Source organism: Trachemys scripta, chromosome 16 (assembly GCF_013100865.1).
Source record: "Trachemys scripta elegans isolate TJP31775 chromosome 16, CAS_Tse_1.0, whole genome shotgun sequence".
NCBI lineage: Eukaryota > Metazoa > Chordata > Testudines > Emydidae > Trachemys > Trachemys scripta.
In genome coordinates, this window is record NC_048313.1 from 7870755 (window position 1) to 7891387 (window position 20633).

The 20633-nt window shown below is 57.0% G+C and overlaps 1 protein-coding gene across 1 annotated transcript; it reads left to right on the forward strand.

Moving 5' to 3' along the window:
• The first annotated feature begins 74 nt into the window (after positions 1 to 74).
• Positions 75 to 19404, forward strand: LOC117888581 (cytochrome P450 2F5-like). The gene is made up of 8 exons (XM_034792116.1): positions 75 to 797; positions 4145 to 4307; positions 5005 to 5154; positions 6255 to 6415; positions 12879 to 13055; positions 14709 to 14850; positions 14933 to 15163; positions 15871 to 19404. The coding sequence occupies exons 1-8, from the start codon at positions 618 to 620 to the stop codon at positions 16050 to 16052; spliced, it is 1386 nt and encodes a 461-aa protein (XP_034648007.1). The 5' UTR covers positions 75 to 617; the 3' UTR covers positions 16053 to 19404.
• Positions 19405 to 20633: the final 1229 nt, after the last annotated feature.

Below are 20633 nucleotides of genomic sequence, written 5' to 3' on the forward strand. Positions count from 1 at the left end.
GAACTGAAATAAACGTCACCTCATGGCAGCTGCCCCCCGCCTCCTCCATTCCCCCCCTTCCCCCGGCAGGGTGGAGCCCGGGCACTGCTCAGCTGGCGAGTCCCTGGCAGGCGCTGCATTCAGGGCAGGATACAGCCTCTAGCAGTAACGTGGTGGGGTCTAGTGGCTAGAGCGGGGTTGGGGGAGGGTTGGGAGCTAGGACTCCCCCCAGACTGCCTCTGGGAGGGAGGGTGGTCAAGCGGTTAGCCCGGGGAGCCGGGACTCCTGGGTTCTACCTCTGGCTCTTAGAGCTGGGGGCGTATGTGCCAAAGACCTTCCAAGCGGGTACACGCCATGCCAAGCCGCCCCCGCTCGACGCCTGGCTTCAGAGTGGGCTGCGAAATCCCCGTTCCATCGTGTTCAGCCTCCTTGCCAGAGCGCACCTGGGCAAGGGACGCCCGCTCAGCTTGACAGCAGCTGGCACGGAGCCCTGGGCCCTGCCCGCCCGGCAGGCGAGTCAGTCGGCTCCGAATCCCGCCCCTTTCCCTGCTGAAGAGTCAGTCGTCAGGGCACCCGAAAAGTCATTCGGTGCCAGTGCAACCAGGAGCACCTTGTTCCCCCGCGCCCGAGCGAGCGACATGGAGATCACCGCGGCCACGCTGCTTCTGCTGCTCCTCGGCCTCTCCTGCCTGGTCGTCCACCTCCGTGGGAAGGGCCAGCGGAAGAGGGGGTGTTTGCCCCCGGGCCCCCGCCCGCTGCCCCTGCTGGGGAACCTGCTGCAGCTCGATACCAAGGACATGGCCAAATCCCTTCTCATGGTAGGGGGTGTTTGGGGGCTGGCGCGGGAACAGGCTGGGAATCCCTGGGGCGGGCGGGGGAATTTCTGGCTCCCTGTTGTTGTCGCTAAGGGGGGAGCAGGTCTCTGGCCCTGCTAGGACAAGGGGGGACAGCGCAGCTAGTGAAGCCTCAGGTTTAATGTAGCCAGGGGCTTATCCCGCAATGTTCACGCGCTGGGCCGCCTCGCTGACTTATGTACTAGTGCAAACACCAGCACTAGTACTGGGCACTCACCCCCGCCCCCGTGCAAACACCAGCACTAGAACTGGGCACTCAACCCCGTTTGCAAACACCAACACTTGTACCCGCCCCGTGTGCAAACACGAGCAGTAGTACTGGGCACTCAATCCCACCTGTGCAAACACCAGCACTAGTACTGGGCACTCAATCCCCCCCCCGTGCAAACACCAGCACTCATACTGGGCACTCACGCCCCCTGTGCAAACACCAGCACTAGTACTGGGCACTCAGCCCCCCCTGTGCAAACACCAGCACTAGTACTGGGCACTCACTCCCCCCCGTGCAAACACCAGCACTAGTACTGGGCACTCAATCCCCCCACTCCCTCCCGGCTCCCTTGGTATGTGGCTGCCAGTAGCCCCTGGAGACCCCAGTCCAGATCGGGCCCCCTTGTCTTGGGTGCTGCAGCTTCCCCTCAGGTCACACAAGGAATCAGTGACAGGGATAGAAGAACCCAGGCGTCCTGGCGCCCAGTCCTCATTGTTCAAACTCACCCACTCCCCTCCCACAGCCAGGGATAGAACCCAGGAGTCCTGGCATCCAGCCCCTCCCTGCAGCTAGTGTAGTGCAGGGCGTCTCTAATGAAGAATGTCGAGTATCCAGCTACCCCGGGCAGAGGCCGCACTACAGCGACAGATTCAGCGAGGCCGCATCGGGCGCAGCTCCCTGCTGATGCCCTGTTCATGCCCACGCGGACACGGCCGGCTTTGAGGGGCAGGTTGGCCCAGCCTTAAACCCCGGCTGGGCACACAGGGGGCAAATGAATCTATGCAAAGTCCTAACCATTAATAGCTTGGTACACAGGGGAATGTGGGGGCCGCCCGGCTAGTGACTCGTCTCAGTGCCATGTTGGAACCACTCGAGTTTATAAAACATCCCAGGGTAGCAACCGGCCACCCCCTGGGGTCAAAGCAGCTCAAAGCACTTTTACAGATGGGGAAACTGAGGCACGGGTGCAGCAGTGACCTACCCCAGGTCATGCAGGGAGCTTGGTGGAGGAGCCCAGAATGGAACCCAGGAGTCCTGATGCCCAGTCTCCCCCCATCCCCCATGCTAACTAGAACTGGCCGAAACTTGGAATTTCTGGTTGGTGGGAAGTTTAGATATTTTGGTTTTGTTCCAAATTTTAATTTAAAAAAAATGGTTTTTTTGGTGAAAGGGAAATTCCCAAAAACGTTTGTTTTGGAAACAGGGTTTTGATTTGGTTTGTTTTTTTAGCTGCCCATTTTCAATCGAGACGGGCTGGTTTGCTGAAAGCTCTGTGCTAGGACTCGCTCTGGGCAGGGGGACAACTAGATGGTCACTTCTTGCCTTAGACACCTGGGATGGGCAGTGTGGATCACAGACATTGCTGGCCCTCTGCCATGGACATTGGCCAAACCGGACAGTCTCTGCGCAAAAGAATAAACGGACACAAATCTGACACCAGGAATCGTAACATTCAAAAACCTGGAGGAAAACACTTCAACCTCCCTGGCCACTCAATAACAGACCTAAAGGTGGCAATTTTGTAACAGAAAAGCTTCAAAAACAGACTCCAAGGAGAAACTGCTGAGCTTGAATTAATATGCAAACTAGATCCAATTAACTTAGGCTTAAATAGAGACTGGGAGTGGCTGAGTCATTACACACATTGAATCCATTTCCCCATGTTAAGTATCCTCACACCTCTTGTCAACTGTCTGAAATCGGCCATCTTGATTATCACTACACAAGTTTTTTTCTCCTGCTGCTAATAGCTCATCTTAATTAATGAGAGTGGGTTGAGCAACTCCCACCTTTTCATGTTCTGTGTGTATATAGATCTCCTTACTGTATGTTCCAGTCTATGCATCTGATGAAGTGGGTTTAGCCAACAAAAGCTTATGCTCAAATGAATTCGTTAGTCTCCTGTTCTTTTTTCTCAGGGAGCTGACCAACTGCTTCACTACAGAATCAAACGAGTATGCAGCCAATATTCATAACTTCGAATACAAAAACGATACATACATAGAAATAGGATGAATAGATTCAGTAGATCATGACCTTCACGGAGACGTGTTACATGACATATGTAGCTGTGACGAACTGGGACTGTTCTCACTGTGGTTTGTGAATGCTGACAGGGGAGTGTGCTGGGATAGTCTGCATTGCGGGATGGGAGTCTGCCCGAAGGCGCATACCTGAGTGTGTAACATGAGAACCCAGGAAGGGGTTGAAGGCCAGGTGACTCCTTAGCCCGGGAAACTGAACAAAAGCTGTGGGAGGGGTCGCTGAAGGCAGTGTGCTGGAAGCGAGCTGGAGAGATGGCTGGGAGGCAGAGATGGCTCTGACCCCCCCCCCCCCCCAAAGGGGGGTGGGCTGGGATGCCCTGGGACCCCAAGCTGGACTTAACTGAGGGGGTCATAACTTCGAATACAAAAACGATACATACATAGAAATAGGATGAATAGATTCAGTAGATCATGACCTTTACGGAGAGATGTTACATGACATATGTAGCATAAAACACATTCTAGTTATGCCATAGAGACATTCATCAGCATATTCCATAAAGCCTTATGGGTGACACCATCACAGGCAGCTCATGAAATGGACGTGATTCTTGTCGGTTTCAGCCTGACCCCACTGAACAGCAGCAGAGAAACTGAGGCCAGCCATGTGCCAGGGCCAGCAGCTCCTCCGCCAGGTGGACTGTGCCAGGCCGGGGACCCCAGGGCCGCCAGGCTCTTGGGCCAGTGGTTTCCTGCGCTGCTCGGCTAGTGGGGCAGCGGGGTCTGTAGGTTGCCGAGCTCGGGCAGTCTGGGGGCAGTCCTGCCCTGGAGCTGGGGAGCCCGGGAGCTCAGCCCCCCTCGCTGTCTGCTAGGAAACCGGGCGGATTTCGTCCGAACCGTTTCACAGGTCGGCATTTCCCAGTAAAACCCGGTTTGCTGGAAACCCCCCATGCAGCTGGAGTGTTAACGGCCACTAGGTCACGTGCAGTCTGGACTCCTGGGTTCTCTCCCTGGCACTGGGAGGGGAGTGGGGACTAGTGGCTGGAGCGAGGTGGTATGATTATGTTTGGCTCGGGGCTCCATATTCTGACCCTTGGGTCGCTCTATGTTTGCAGCTAAGCGAGCGCTATGGGCCCGTCTACACCCTCCACCTGGGCCCCCAGCGGATGGTGGTGCTGTGCGGCTACCAGGCGGTGAAGGAGGCCCTGGTGGACCAGGCCGAGGCGTTCAGCGGGCGCGGGGATCTGCCCGTGTTGTTCCGCTTAACCCAAGGAAACGGTAAGGAATCCTCTCCCCCAGCCCCTTCCCAGCTTTCAGCCGCTCAACCCTCCTGCAGACATGGGGAAGTGGGGCAGGACCCCCAGAGGGGGCTGGCTGGCCATGCGGCTTAGGCACTGGACTGGGAGCCAAGACACCCAGATTCTCCAATAACCTGCTGGGTGACCCCTCTCCCCACCCTGGCTAGTCATTGCCCCGTGCTCTGCCTCAGTTTCCCCTCCCACCCTTTGTCTGTTTAGATTGTAAGCTGCTCCGGTGGGATCTGGATTCAATTTCCAGCTCTGCCACCGACCTCCTGTGTGACTGTGGGCAAGTCGCTGCATCTCACTGGGCCTCAGTTTGCCCACCTATAAAATGGGGATAATTCATCCCCCCCCACAGAGCGCTTTAGATCAAGAGTCAGTGTCACAGGCCATCTCCGGGTGACCTGGATTCCTAGTTTCCCTCAGTCCTGGTGTGTGTGTGTGTGTGTGTGTGAGACAGACCAATTTAAGGGGGAGTGGGGTCTAGTGGTTAGAGCAGGGGAGTGGGAGCCAGGACTCCTGGGTTCTGTTCCTGGCTCTGAGAGGGCAGTGGGGGGGGGCAGGTCCCTTGGGGGTCGGTTACCGTCAGTCGTTCCAAGCGTGGGGCTGGCGTCGGTGGGGGGAGCCGGGCTCTCTGGTGCCCTCCCGTCACTCCTCCGTGCCCCCCGCCCCAGGCATCGCCCTGAGCAACGGGGAGAAGTGGAAAGTCCTGCGGAGATTCGCCCTGCAGACGCTGCGGAACTTCGGCATGGGCAAGCGGAGCCTGGAGGAGCGGATCCAGCAGGAGGCGCAGTGCCTGGGGCAGGAACTCGCCCACACGCAATGTGGGTCGCCCGGGGGCCACGCGCGGCCAGGCTGCAGCCCCCGCCCGGGACGCAGCTTCCCCCTGCTGCCCCTGCCCCACAGCGCCCCCTGCTGAGCCCCCTGCTCCCCGCCCCACAGCGCCCCCTAGCGCCGCCCTGGGGCCAGCACCAACTGCCAGGGGAGAGCGCCCCCTGCTGCCCCAGCCGCACAGCGTCCCCTGCTGCCCTTGCCCTGCTCCCCGCCCCACAGCGCCCCCTAGCCCAGCCCTGGGGCCAGCGCCAACTGCCAGGGGAGAGCGCTGCCTGCCCCTGCCCCACAGCAACCCCTGCTGCTCCCGCCCTGCTCCCTGCCCCACAGCGCCCCCTAGCGTCGCCCTGGGGCCAGCACCAACTGCCAGGGGAGAGCACCCCCTGCTGCCCCAGCCACACAGTGTCCCCTGCTGCCCCTGCCCTGCTCCCCGCCCCACAGTGCCCCCTGCTGAGCCCCCCGCTCCCTTCCCCACAGCGCCCCCTAGCGCCGTCCTGGGACCAGCCCTGCCTGCCAGGGTAAAGCGCTGCCTGCCCCTGCCCCACAGCGCCCCCCACCGCCACCCTGGGGCCAGCCCCACCTAGCAGGGGAGAGCGCCCCCCGCCTGAGCCCCCGCCCCGCTCCCTGCCCCACAGCGCCCCCTAGCGCCATCCTGGACCAGCCCTGCCTGCCAGGGTAGAGCGCTGCCTGCCCCTGCCCCCCAGCGTCCCCCAGCGCCAGCCTGGGGCCAGCGCCGCCTAGCAGGGGAGAGTGCCCCCTGCTGAGCCCCCCACGCTGCTCCCTGCCCCACAGCGCCCCCTAGCGCCGTCCTGGGGCCAGCCCTGCCTGCCAGGGGAGAGCGCCCCCTGCTGAGCTCCCGCCCCGCTCCCTGCCCCACAGCGCCCACTAGTGCTAGGCTGGGGCACAGGGGTCAGCACTGAGAGAAGAGGGCACCCCCTAGGGCTGCACTGACACCAAGGGGAACCCCTCCCCCTTCTCCTAAGCCCCCCCAGTTTCCCAGTCCAGCAATGACGGAGCCAGACCCTGCTTAGCTCGGGGCCCCCCCGCTTGGACCTGTTCCCGCCGCTCACAGCCGGTTCCCTCCCCTCGCCAGCCGCGCCCTTCGACCCCACCTTCCTCATCAGCCAGGCCGTCGCCAACGTCATCTGCTCCATCGTCTTCGGCGACCGCTTCGACTACCAGGATGGGAGCTTCCTCACCTTGGTCGGCCTCATCAACCAGAACGCCCATCTGTACAGCTCCCCGTGGGGGCAGGTAGGTGCTGCTGGGGGGGGACTGTGTCTGGGGGGGCCTCCTTGCATCTGTGGGTGGGGTCCCCCACGTGTCCCCCTCCCAAGTGTCCCCCTGAGCGGACATGGAGAGCAAGTGGTCACCATCCCCTGGTTCCCCGCCCAGCCGTCTCTTCACTCGACCAACGCCTCCGTCCGACAGGAGGAGCGATGCACGGCCCCCCCGGAGCGTGTGCGCACGGGTGGTTATTTCAACAGATGCACTCCCATGCACAGTTCGTGTGGGTAAGAAGCTCGCACCCTGCACGGCGCATCACAGTAACGTGCCGGGCGTGGGCACAATTTGTTATGATGGCCTGGCCTGCACACGCGGTAATGAAGTGAGCGACACGCCCGCACTGCATTGGTCATTAGGGTAACGTGCATATGCTTCACTGCCTCCCTGTTCATTACGGTAATGCATGTATAGCGTTCACTATGGTGTTGCACGCCCAGAGTTCACCATGGTAATACATTCACAGAGTTCACTATGGTAATACACATGCACTGCTACTCTGTTCACTACGTTTTTGCACACATAGAGCTCACGACGGTAATGCACGAGCACTGCTGGCCCGTGCGTTATGGTAACAGGTGCACTGAGCTCACGCGCTACCGTGGGTGATTTGTGTCCCTTTCCCCAGATGTACAACATCTTCCCCGGCCTCATGTCCTGCCTGCCGGGGCCTCACAACAGGATCGTCGAGAACTTCGAGCAGGTGCAGCTCTTTGTGCTGGAGCGGGTGAAGATGCACCAGGAATCCTTTGACCCCAAGTTCCCCCGTGACTTCATCGACTGCTTCCTCCTCAAGATGGAGCAGGTGAAAGGGTTGTGGGGGCAGGGCAGGGCCCGCATGACCAATTCCTTCCCCTTTAAAGTGGCTTAAAAATGCCCCAAGACTCTTGCCCAAAACCTAGCCCCTGCCTCTGACCTCGGCTGGCACTAGGCCCACAGGAGCGGATTGGCTTTGTTAGGGGTTGATGTTAGAATAGACGGGCTCATGGCCCAGCCCCACAGAGCCGTGTGCCATGCAGGCCAGTGGCCCTTGACCAACCCCGAATCGCTCCCCGCAGTTGTAGGGAGGGGAGTCTTTCTGGAGATCCTCCCTGCTCCATCACCAGCCGTACTGATTTCTCCCTTTGTTGCTGCTTGGAGATTATCTCTGGGGCCTCTTAATCTGTTGTGGGATGCCGAGCTGTAACCCAAGCTCTGGTGAATAAGAACATAACATAAGAACATAAGAACGGTGTGACGAACTGGGACTGTTCTTACTGTGGTGTGTGAATGCTGACAGGGGAGTGTGGCTGGGATAGTCTGCATTGCTGGATGGGAGTCTGCCCGAAGGCGAATACCTGAGCGTGTAACATGAGAACCCAGGAAGGGGTTGGAGGCCAGGTGACACCTTGGCCCGGGAAACTGAACAAAGGCTGTGGGAGGGGTCGCTGAAGGCAGAGTGTTGGAAGCTGGGTGGTGAGATGGCTGGGAGGCAGAGATGGCTCTGACCTCCCAAGGGGGGCTGGGATGCCTGGGACCCCCAGATGGACCTAACTGAGGGGCGGGGCCCTGTTGTCTGTGCCTGCAAGACCTGTCTTGGACTGTATTCCTGTCATCCAAATAAACCTTCTGCTTTACTGGCTGGCTGAGAGTCATGGTGAATCGCAGGAGGCCGGGGGTGCAGGGCCCTGAGTCCCCCAATACTCCGTGACAACTGGTGGCAGCGGCGGGATCTACTGCACCCCATGGATGGCGCTTCCTGCAGTAAGTGACTGGGGAGCAGTAAAACGAAGGGGGATTGACGGGGACCAGGCGTGCTGAAGAGTGAGAGAGAGACGGTTATTACCCCTGGGAGTGTGTGACCAGCGAGAAGGACTTTTGCAGTAACAGGGTCCCCCGGGGGGATCGCAGCGAGTGGTCCCAGGGGCGGAGGAGTCTGCAGCTCGACCCTGGCAGAGAGGTGGTGACCTCGAGAAGGGCTGGCACACTAGGGATCTCCCTGGGAACTGTGGGGAGCTGTGAGCACACAGGCCGGGGAGTGGCCAGCAGGAAGATGTATGCCAAGCGGCTTAAGAGCGACCTGGTGGAGCTGTGCAAGCAGAGGCAGCTGCGCATTGGGAGGCTCACCAAAGAACAGCTCATTGCCCGGCTGGAGGCGGAAGATCGCGCGAATGATCCCTGTGTCTCAGGGAAGCAGCCTGGCAAATGCAGCGCAGGCACCAGTGTCTGTCCCAGCTGGGAGTGGTCAGCCGGCTGCTGAGGGCTTCCCGAGACCCCTCCGCCCTATGCCTAGGGGAAGGGTGGGGAGGAGCCCAGCAAATACCGAGGGCGCCGTGACCCCCCGGCCAGCAGGGGATCCCCCCGGCGAAGCTCGCCGGCCAGCAGAGGATCCTCCCGGCGACGTTCGGCATCCGTGGAGCGGAATTGGCTGGAATGGGAGAAAGAGCTAAAACTGAGAGAGCTGGAGGATCGTGAACAACAGAGACAGCATGAAGAGAGACAGCGTCAGCATGAACGGGAGGAGAAAGAGAGACAGCATCAGCGTGAAGAGAGACAGAGACAGCATGAACGGGAGGAGAATGAGAGACAGAGACAGGAGAATGAGAGACAGCGTCAGCATGAACTGGAGCTGGCGAGATTGAAGGGCAGCGAACCCCCGGCTGTGGTGAGTGAGGGGGGACCCAGGACTGCACGGAGCTTTGATAAGTGCATCCTGGCCCCACGCAAGGAGGGGGAGGACATGGATGACTTCCTGGAGGCCTTTGAGACGGCCTGCGAGCTGCACCGGGTTGATCCCGCGGACAGACTCCGGGTCCTTACCCCCTTACTGGACCCCAAAGCCGTGGCATTGTACCGCCAACTGGAAGAGGCAGAGAAAGGGGACTACGAACTATTCAAAAAGGCCCTGCTACGAGAGTTTGGGCTGACTCCTGAGATGTACCGGGAAAGGTTCCGGAGTCAGGATAAAACCCCTGAGATCTCATATCTGCAACTAGCTGTCCGCATGGAAGGATACGCCAGCAAGTGGGCTGGTGGGGCCCAGACGAAGGAGGACCTGGTCAAACTGCTGGTACTGGAGCAACTGTATGAGCGGTGCCCATCCGACCTGAGGCTGTGGTTGGTGGACAGAAAGCCAGAGAACCCGCGACATGCAGGCCGGCTGGCCGATGAGTTTGTAAAGAGCCGGTCAGGAGATAAAAGGGAGGAGTCCCAAAGGAACAGTCCCACCACAACGCAGAGAGAGAGTCACCATGGGACCTCCCCGTGGGAAAATACAGAAAAAACCCATCAGAGGGGAACATCCGGCATCAGGACCATCCGACCCACTCAAGGGGACCCATGGGACATGGGCTGCTACCACTGTGGCCAAAAAGGCCACATACGGGCCCAGTGCCCCAGGCTCAGGGACAGGCTGAGCAGACCGAACCCACAGAGAGTTGACTGGGTAGAGACCCAGCCCGGCGAGAGGCAGCATTCCCAGGGAAGGGGGGCTGGCAGAGTACCACCTGCTAAGGAGGGAGGAGAGCTCCAGGCCAGCTCCTCTAGGGGGCTGGATGCTCCAGACTCAGGGTTTTTGGTTTATATGGTGGGCGCGGGGCTGTCCCTCCGGAGAGAGTACCTTGTTCCCCTGGAGGTGGATGGGAGGAAGGTCAGTGGATACTGGGATACGGGCGCAGAGGTGACGCTGGCCCAGCCCGAGGTGGTGGCCCCAGATCAGGTGGTGCCCAACACCTACCTGACCCTGACGGGGGTGGGTGGAACACCAGTCAAAGTGCCCGTGGCAAGGGTACACCTGAAGTGGGGGGCCAAGGAGGGCCCCAAGGATGTGGGGGTACACCCGTATTTGCCCACTGAGGTATTGATGGGGGGGGACCTGGAGAACTGGCCAAGCAACCCCCAAAGGGCACTGGTTGTGACCCGCAGTCAGAGCCGGCGAGGGGCACTGCGCCCTGGCCTTGGGGGGGGGGTGCCTTGCCTGAGGCGCAGGACCCTAACCTGGTGGGGAGGGAACGCCCAGGGACACGGCTCAGGGAGGCTGCAGCTTCAGACCCAGCGGGCGAGAAAGAACAGGTGGCCATCCCTGTCCCAGCTGCTGAGTTCCAGGCCGAGTTGCAGAGAGATCCCTCCTTGCGGAAGATAAGGGACCTGGCCGACCTCAATGCGGTACAGACCATGGGACGAGGTGGCCGGAAAAGGTTCCTGTGGGAGAAGGGGTTCCTGTACCGAGAATGGGCTCCCCCAGGGAAAATGGAGTCAGGGGGGATCAGGAGGCAGCTGGTGGTACCCCAGAAGTATCGCCGCCAGCTGCTGTGCCGGGCCCATGACATTCCTCTCTCAGGGCACCAGGGAACCTGGCGTACCCAGCAGAGGCTGCTACGGAGCTTTTACTGGCCTGGGGTCTTTGTTACTGTCCAACAGTACTGCGGATCCTGTGACCCCTGTCAGAGGGGGAGGAAGGCCTGGGACAAGGGGAAAACAGCTTTAGGACCCTTGCCCAGCATAAAGGATCCTTTCCGGAGGGTGGCCAAGGTTAAAAGGGCGGCTCTAAACCAAGAGAGCCCGAAGCACAGACCTCCAGACTGGAGCGCTGGGAGAAGACCCCAGCCCAGTTGGAACCCCAGAGGTATGGGGGTGGGAAAAGGGCACAGGCCGCATAAACCTCCCCACATGCGAACGGCGAGTGCCATCAAGCACCCCCGACCTAAGGGGGGGCGTGAAACTGGAGGGGCCTGGTGTAATTCTCACCAAGGAATGGGAGGGATGCGGGGGCATCCATGGGAACGGGGGTAGGTTCGAACTTCCCCGGGTCACTGGCTAAAGTGACCCTGCTCAGTTCGGTCTCGAAGGGGGGAGATGTGACGAACTGGGACTGTTCTTACTGTGGTCTGTGAATGCTGACAGGGGAGTGTGGCTGGGATAGTCTGCATTGGGGGATGGGAGTCTGCCCAAAGGCGAATGCCTGAGCGTGTAACATGAGAACCCAGGAAGGGGTTAGAGGCCAGGTGACACCTTGGCCCGGGAAACTGAACAAAGGCTGTGGGAAGGGTCGCTGAAGGCAGAGTGTTGGAAGCGGGCTGGAGAGATGGCTGGGAGGCAGAGATGGCTCTGACCCCCCAAAGGGGGGTGGGCTGGGATGCCCTGGGACCCCAAGCTGGACCTAACTGAGGGGGGGGCCCCGTTGTCTGTGCCTGCAAGACCTGTCTTGGACTGTATTCCTGTCATCCAAATAAACCTTCTGCTTTACTGGCTGGCTGAGAGTCATGGTGAATCGCAGGAAGCCGGGGGTGCAGGGCCCTGAGTTCCCCGATACTCCGTGACAAACGGCCATACCGGGTCAGACCAAAGGTCCATCCAGCCCAGTATCCCGTCTACCGACAGTGGCCAATGCCAGGTGCCCCAGAGGGAGTGAACCTAACAGGTAATGATCAAGTGATCTCTCTCCTGCCATCCATCTCCACCCTCTGACAAACAGAGGCTAGGGACACTGTTCCTTACCCATCCTGGCTAATAGCCATTAATGGACTTAACCTCCATGAATTTATCCAGTTCTCTTTTAAACCATGTTATAGTCTTAGCGTTCACAACCTCCTCAGGCAAGGAGTTCCACAGGTTGACTGTGCGCCGTGTGAAGAAGAACTTCCTTTGATTTGTTTTAAACCTGCTGCCCATTAATTTCATTTGGTGGCCCCTAGTTCTTATATTATGGGAACAAGTAAATAACTTTTCCTTATCCACTTTCTCCACATTACTCATGTTTTTATAGACCTCTAACATATCCCCCCTTAGTCTCCTCTTTTCCAGGCTGAAAACTCCTAGCCTCTTTAATCTCTCCTCATATGGGACCCATTCTAAACCCCTAATCATTTTTGTTGCCCTTCTCTGAACCTTTTCCAGTGCCAGTATATCTTTTTTGAGATGAGGAGACCACACCTGTACACAGTATTCGAGATTTATGGATTTATAGAAGGGCAATAAGATATTCTCCGTCTTATTCTCTATCNGTGCATACGCTGCACTGCCTCCCTGTTCATTACGGTAATGCACGTATGGAGTTCACTACGGTAGTGCATGCGCACTGCTGCCCTGTTCATTACGGTAATGCATGTGCACTGCTGCTCCGTTCACGATGGTATTGCACACACAGAGTTCACCATGGTAATGCATGCACACTGCTACTCCGTGCATTATGGTAATGTGCACAGAGCTCAGCTCACCACAGTAATGCACGTGCTCTGCTGCTCTGTTCGTTATGGTATTGCACGTGCAGAGCTCACCACAGTAATGCACGTGCTCTGCTGCCCTGTTCGTTATGGTATTGCACGTGCAGAGCTCACCACAGTAATGCACATAGAGCTCCCGATGGTAATGCACGTGCACTGCTGGCCCGTGCGTTACGGTAACAGATGCACCGAGCTCACGTGCTGCCGTGGGTGATTCGTGTCCCTTTCCCCAGATGTACAACATCTTCCCCGGCCCCATGTCCTGCCTGCCGGGGCCTCACAACAGGATCTTCGAGAACTTCGAGCAACTGCGGCAATTTGTGCTGGAGCGGGTGAAGATGCACCAGGAATCCTTTGACCCCAACTGCCCCCGTGACTTCATCGACTGCTTCCTCCTCAAGATGGAGCAGGTGAAAGGGCTGTGGGCGTGGGGTGGGCGCGGGGCAGGGTGGGGCAGGGCGGGGAGGGGTGGTGGGCCCACTGACTCCTTTAAAACGGACATGCATCTGACGAAGTGGATATTCACCCACGAAAGCTTATGCTCCAATACGTCTGTTAGTCTAGAAGGTGCCACAGGACTCTTTGCCGCTTTTTACAGATCCAGACTAACACGGCTACCCCTCTGATCCTTTAAAACTGTGTCTGCTTCAATAAGAAAGACCTTGTGTCCTAGTGGCTGGAGACCTGGGTTCTGTTCCTGGCTTGGCTACTGGGTGATGCCTCAGTTTCCCCATCTGTGAAAAGGGGATAATGGGCCTTCCTTTGCCTGGACACTGTGAGCTCTTTGGGTCATGGACTGTCCCTTGTCTTGGCAACACCTGGCACAAGGAGGGCCCCTGATTTTGGTTGGAGGAGGAGATTCTGGGTGCCACAGGGTTTTGTGGTCTTGTGTCCGTACAGCGCCTGACCTGGGGCTGGGGTGGTGCTACCATAATGCACTTAATAGCTATAACAATGAGCAGCACCTGGCGCAGTGCGGGGCAAGCCCATGGCTGGGGTTTCTTGGTGCTCCTGTAATACAGGTATTGTTTGGGGTTGGCTTAAACCTTTTTGCTACGGGCCGGGTGCATCCTGTCCCGACTCAGCCTTCCCGGCTCCAGCCCACATGACCAATTCCTTCCCCTTTAAAGTGGCTTTAAAAAGCCCCAAGACTCTCGCCCAAAACCTAGCCCCTGCCGCTGACCTTGGCTGGCACTGGGCCCACAGGAGCGGATTAGCTTTGTTTGGGGTTGATGTTAGAACAGACGGGTTCATGGCCCAGCCCCACAGAGCCGCGTGCCACGCAGACCAGTGGTCCGTGACTAGCCCCGAATCGCTCCCCGCATTTGTAGGGAGGGGAGTCTTTCTGGAGACCCTCCCTGCTCCATCACCAGCCATACTGGTTTCTGCCTTTGTTGCTGCTTGGAGATAACCTTCGGGGCCTCTTAATCTGTTGTGGGATGCCGAGCTGTAACCCAAGCTCCGGTGAATCACGTTCTCACGGCCCTGCCCTTGATGCGGGCAGCATTGCCAGGGAATCGCAGTTTGAGGCGTGCCCGGGAGCTCTTTGCAAACATTCACGGCTTAGTTCGCGTGACGCACCACCCTGGGAGGCAGGACAGTTTAGAGTGGGGGAAACTGCGGCATGGGAGAGATGGGGAAGTGACTTGCTCAAGGTCACTCAGCAGGTCAGGAATAGAACCCAGGAGTCCTGACTCTGTCCCCCTCCACCACTCGACCCCACTCCCCTCCAGGGCTGGAGATAGAACCACGAGTCCCGAAGGCCAGCTCTGTGCTCTAACCACTAGACCCCAGTCCTTTCCCCCGGCCCCCATGCTAACGAGAAGTGCATGCTGCCTCTGCTGAATATAGCACAGGTCCTGAAAGTCCAGCATTACTGGGCCCCTGGCTGTTCAGAGAGGCTGTCACCAGCCGTGGGCTTTGAACCGGGGAGATGTGGGGCTAACAGCGTCCGGCTCGGCTCCTTGAGCTAAAGGATTAGCCCCCTCGCCCGGCAGCAGCAGTAGACCCAGACCCGCCTCTAGGGGGAGACGGTGGGAGATATTCTGGCAATTCCCCTGCAGGAAAACCAGGACCCGCTGAGCTACTTCCACACGGAGACCCTGGTGATGACCACGCACAATCTGTTCTTTGCGGGCACGGAGACCGTCAGCACCACCCTGCGCTACGGCTTCCTGCTCCTCATGAAGTACCCGGAGATCCAGGGTGAGCCGCGGGGCGGGGGGAGCTGAGATCGGGATCCAAGCCACTGTCAGTATTTTAAAAGGGCAGGTGTAGAACTCGCCAGCCAGGTCTCAGAGGTCACCAGCTCCAGACCGAGCGTGTCCCTGCTGCCTGCGTGACCAGCCGAGATGTCAGGCTGCCCTGCCCCCCTCNGGCACCAACGTGCTCCCGCTGCTGTTCTCTGTCCACAACGACCCCGCCCAGTTCAAAGACCCGGCCACATTCGACCCGGCCCATTTCCTGGACCCGAGCGGAGGCTTCCGGAAGCATGACGCCTTCATGGCCTTCTCCGCAGGTACGTGTGGCCTGCCCGGGCCGGGGCCGCGGAGCGGGAGGGGGACAGGTTGAGTCTCCCCTAACGCGTCTACTCCAGCACCGGCCTCAACGGATGCGACTGCCTGGACCGGCCCCGACCTCAGATGGAGTAACTCAGCCTGTCTCCACGGCCTGGGGGTCACGGCGAGGAGGGATCAGGCCCCTCTGTGTCGCTGTGGGGCAGAAATGACCCCCTGAGAGTCTAGGGCCCTCCCCAGTGGTAGGCTGGCCAGGCCCGGCCCCAGGCCCGGCCACTGAGCCACGGCAGAGCACCGGAATGGCCGGAGGGGGCCTCCTGGGGGCAGAGCGAGGGTGGGGCCATGCCAGGCTGTTTGGAGAGGCACAGCCTCCCCCAGCCTATGATCCCACTGCCCATGGCGCTGGGGCTATTCTGTGCCCCCTGGGACCCGTAGGGGCGGACTGGGGTCGTGGCCGGAGCGCACTGCGCTGTGACAATTCTCTGCCCCCACAGGGCCCATAAAGGGGATGGTGCATGAGGTAGAGCAACCCCAAGGCTGCTGTAACTGACCCTGGGGGCCGGTCCCCAGAATACAGGGAACATGAAAGGGTCTTAAAGGCGCCTGAGCCCCAAGTGCAGGGAGAGGGTAACCGAGACGTGGGGCGCGATGGATCCTGAAACGCCTCTGACCCCCACGCCCGTCCCGTCCCTGTGTTCCTTTCCCCCAGGGAAGCGGGTGTGCCTGGGCGAGGGCTTGGCCCGCATGGAGCTCTTCCTCTTGTTCACCACCGTCCTGCAGCGCTTCACCCTCACGCCCCTCGTCCGCCCGGAGGACATCGACATCTCGCCCCTGATGAGTGGCCTGGGGAACATGCCGCGCCCCTACGAGTTCCGGGCCGTCCCTCGCTGAGCGAGCCGCCGCCCCATCCCGCCTCCACTGCCCCTTTCACGGCCTCGTGCCCTGCAGCCTTTGCACGCCGGAGACGAGTCCGCAGGCCTCGTCACTGGCAGGGTCTCCGGCTCCGGAGATTTTACGGTGCCGCCTGGCCGTCTCCTCTCTTTTTAAAATCCCCAGCTCCAGATTCGTGAGCTTAGTTCAAGTCTTCATTACAATCAAATACAAATAAAAATTGTCCAGCTCTGGGGGTGACAGAGAACAGTTTAGAAACTTGACTCGAGTAAAGAAACCAGAAGTAAATAAAACGAACCCAGATCCCAGCCAATCCCGTGAGTTTCTTTGAGTCCTGATCTGTTGAGCGCTCGGGGCCGGCTGGGTTGCTGTTATTAACGTGACTATCCACCGGGCACGGGTGGGGCAGAGCCGGGAAAGCTGCTGCCAGTTTTGCATTTTGAGCGCAGATAAAAGCCGCAACAACAATCAGAGGGTTGGAAAATCACCTTGCTGGGAGAGGCTTCGTATCTCGGTCTGTTTAGTTCATCGGGGTCTCGCCCGCAGCTTATAAATACATTCACCAGGCCTAATGGGCCCGTTAAGCTAGAGGAGAAAGGCACAACCAATTCCTGGAAGTTAAAGTTAGACAAATTCCAATTCGAAATAAGGCAGAAATTTAGGGCACAAACTCCCTGGGGAAGTGGTGGATTCTCCACCATTGACAACTTTTACATCAAGATGGGATGTTTTTCTGGAAGATCTGCTCCAGCAATTATTTTTGGCCCATTCTCTGAGCGGATCATTTCATTAGACACAAGTTAGTGAGCTCCGTAAAGGTCAAAGGAACTGATCGTAATAGTCATTATTGGCCTTAAAATCTATGAATCCCAGTTGTCCTGGGACAATCCCCGTTTGCCACAGGATGTCCCGGGAATTTCTTTCAGGGCACCTGAAAAGTCCAAGTTTTCCAATTCGTCCATCCACAAGGTTTAGCCTTTGTAATAACTACAAAAAACTCCTCTTGCTGCATGGGGGCGAATCTGCGTACAGCTTTACCGGAAACGAAGGAGCATTCAGGGTAACGACCAGTGTCTGGAGCGAAGGCAGAATCCGAGTGCATCTCTTAGAGCTCATTTGGTGGGGGTTTCTGGCTAGATCTGAAATTCTAGGGGGCTTTCTCAGGCTGCGTAGCGCATGGCCCAGGAGGGAAGCAAACCGATCCGGTGTCTTTCACCACGAGACGCGACAGCCAGAAGGAAGGTGGTGAAAATGAACATTTCTCTTGCTCTGCTTGCTCTCAAAAGGGCAGAATTTGGCTCAATTTAGCTACCGCAAAGCCAGGCTGTTTATTTTAACTCACCAGGCCCCTGTGGGAGAAGGTTTAAATACCTCCCACCCTGCCAGCCAACCCACGGGTAAGCTGACGAAAGGGGCTGTGTCTGTAACACCTTCCCTCCTGCTGTGAACGCATCTCAGGAGCGCTTAGGTTGGTGAAAGACTGTTTTTGGGATGATGGGCGTTTTCAGCTCCCACTGAGAGAGCTGGGGCCAACGCAGAGCAGACGCCTGGCAGAGAAAATCACGTGTTCATTTAAGGGCCAACTCGAGACCCCTTAAAGGGCCCGGATTTTCATAGGGTGGACGTGCCGCACTTTCCAAAAAGTCTCTTTAAAGTGTCTCGGGCGCTGGCGCTTTGTCAGTTACTCTGAAAAACGTAGACTTCAGAGGTTAAGGGACCCGGGGCCAGATCCCTGGCGGGTGTGAACCAGCGTGACTCCACTGACTCTGGTTCACAGCCGCTCAGTGTCGGCAATCCTCGGGGGTTTCACAGGGAGGCGTGTGCTGTCTTAAATCACCAGTCGCCTGAGTCATGGGATTCTGTGAGCTCAGCTTTTGTTTTGGTTTGGGTTTTTTTAAGCATGTTTCTAGTCTTCACGGTGGCAGAGAAAATGTGACCTGCAAAACCAGAATCCAAAATCTATTCTATACACAAAGCTCATAATTTCTGTTAAGCCAATCTTGCAATTTGTTTGTTTGGTTTGATGGTACCAGCGTCATGCTGTTTGAACCCTTTGAGTTTAGCACGACTGGAAAAAAATTGAGTGGCAGGTGGGGCGTAGCTAACTGAGTCTGACCTCAACTCCACCTCTTTTCCTAGGGTCTAGTGTTTTTAAGCGCAGTGGAGTCCAACTGGGTTGGCTTGTCGGTGTTCACACGCTATAAATATCCAATAATAATCAACAAATGGGGAAACTGAGGCAAAGAAGTGGGGGAGAGAAGCGACTGCCCATGGTCACCCGGGAAGCCAGGGGCAGAACTGGGGTTAAAACCCAGGTCTCTTGAATCCCACGTCAATGCTTTATCCACTAGGCAACACTGCCGCCCATAACAAAACATATGCTTCATGCGTAGGATATGAATAATTAGCTCCGCTATTGCAAAGAGACAATTATATAAGGAATCATGTCATTACACACCTGTGCTTCGTTAAGCTGTTGCGTGACCCCTGCGATACAGCCAAAATGCCGATGTATACCCGGCCCTTTTCAAACATGACTCAACGTCTTGGCTGGCTCCCTCTGAAAACCACTTGGGTCTGTTTGCCTCTTTTGCTCCTTTGTCCTGCTGACTGGCTCGTGCGGGCTGTGGGTGAACGTTATGTAAGCTGTGTACTGTGTGCCTACTTCAATAACACTCGTTTTATAACGCCGGGTCGTTTTTCTCCGTCACCTGTGCTGCAGAATTGCAGGCTCATTGATTTAAGCGGGGGGAAGACAGGTCACCATGGGGGCAAATATAACCCATCGGCTTCTGCAAGGTGGTAGATTGAATCGTGCACCTCCTAGTGATGCTGGTAGAGTGGTCCCATGTTTTAAAAAATAGGATTCATTCATTGTATAGTTAACCTGGTTGATTAATGAAGATGTGCTATGGGATGCGAAGCCAGAGGATGTTACTGAGTCAGATAGGCTCATATTTGTGAATCACAATAGCAGACGAATGACATCTTTTTTTATACTCATTGTAAAGTTAATCAGTGGAACTCATGGCCGCAGGATACTGTTGAGGGAAACAGGTGACAGGATAGGACGCTGTACTCTTCTAGACCATTGCTGGAATAATAATAATAACCTAGTTCTTTTCATCTGTAGCTCTCAACATCTTTTACAAAGGAGGCTGGGATCAGTAGCGCCATTGTCCAGATGGGGAAACTGAGTCACGGAACAGTGAAATGATTTGTCCCAGCCAGCAGAACTAGGACTAGAATCCATGTCTGTAGAATAACATCATACTTTTTATAAAGGAAGGCTAATGACAGATGTTCTTATTGCCAGGACAGTCTAACTTCTCTATTAAAAACAAATCTAGCCAACCTCCTGGCCTCATTAATGTCCGGTGGGGCTGAAGCTGGGATCGACGTACCCAGGTTGTGTGGGGCGAATTGGGCAGAACATAATTTTCTCCTCAACGAATATTCTTGAGAGTTTGAAATCTCCCTCCCCCCCCCCACTCAAATCAGGATGAAAAGTCGAAATCTCAAACAAAACTTTGCAAACTGAAAAAAACAACCCCCCCCCCCCAAACCTCCTGACTTTTGTGTGTTGTTTTGGGCTGATCAAACCCATTTAATCATTTCAAAACACTTGGACTTCTTTGTTTTTTGGGTCTAATCTGCTTCAATTTGGAAAGGAAACCAGGAAACCCGGGCTGGTTCCCATAAACAATGTCAAAACATTTAGCCGAGCTCAAAATCCTCCCCACCCCACCAACCCTGACACTTTTATTTGAGTCAGGAGATCCGTCAAACCCGACCCTTCCTTACCAATTGTTTGGACCAATCGGCATTTTTCAATGGGAGAAAAAACCAATTTGTCGAAAAAGTCCCATCCAGCTCTGCTCACTGGAGCCTCGGCCAGAAGCCCAAAGCCCTTGAGAGGTCAGCTTCCCACCGCACACCCAGGGGGTGCCAGGGTGGGCAGAGATGGCCCCATAGGACTCCCTTCTTATGTGGGGCTGGTCCATGTGTCTTCTCCTATCCCCTGGTGTAGGGGGCTGCATACAGCCCTATATCTATTCACCGCTTCCCCAAGGGCTGGTGGGCGGCAGAACGTGAGTTCGAACCTGGACTGGCTGAAATTTTTCCTTCTCAACATAGGGGAACACCAGGGTGCATCATGGGAAATTTAGTCCTCCCGGGGAGGCTGGCCTATGGAGGAGATGGGGTTCATGAGCCACCTGAACTACAACTCCCATGAGGCACTCCTGACTCAATATATTTCTGGTTTTGATCCCCTCCTCCCCAAAATTTTCTGTGGGAAAATTTTGATGACACATTTCACACCCGCCCCTCCCCTTGTCAAATTTTCACCAGGGAAGTGGAGAGAAAAAGTCCATCTCTAGTTAGAGCAGCCCCAAGGCTGCTCTGAGATACATGGGGCCCAGAACACAGGCAGTGCAAAGAAGTCTTTAACCCAGCTTCACCCTGCCAAAGGTTTGAAAAGCTCTGTGCGACGTCCCAGGTGACTACTAGACCCGCGTCTGCTTTGAAAAGGCAGCCGGGCCTCACTGCGGACGCTCGGGGAGCTGGTGTCGCTCCCGG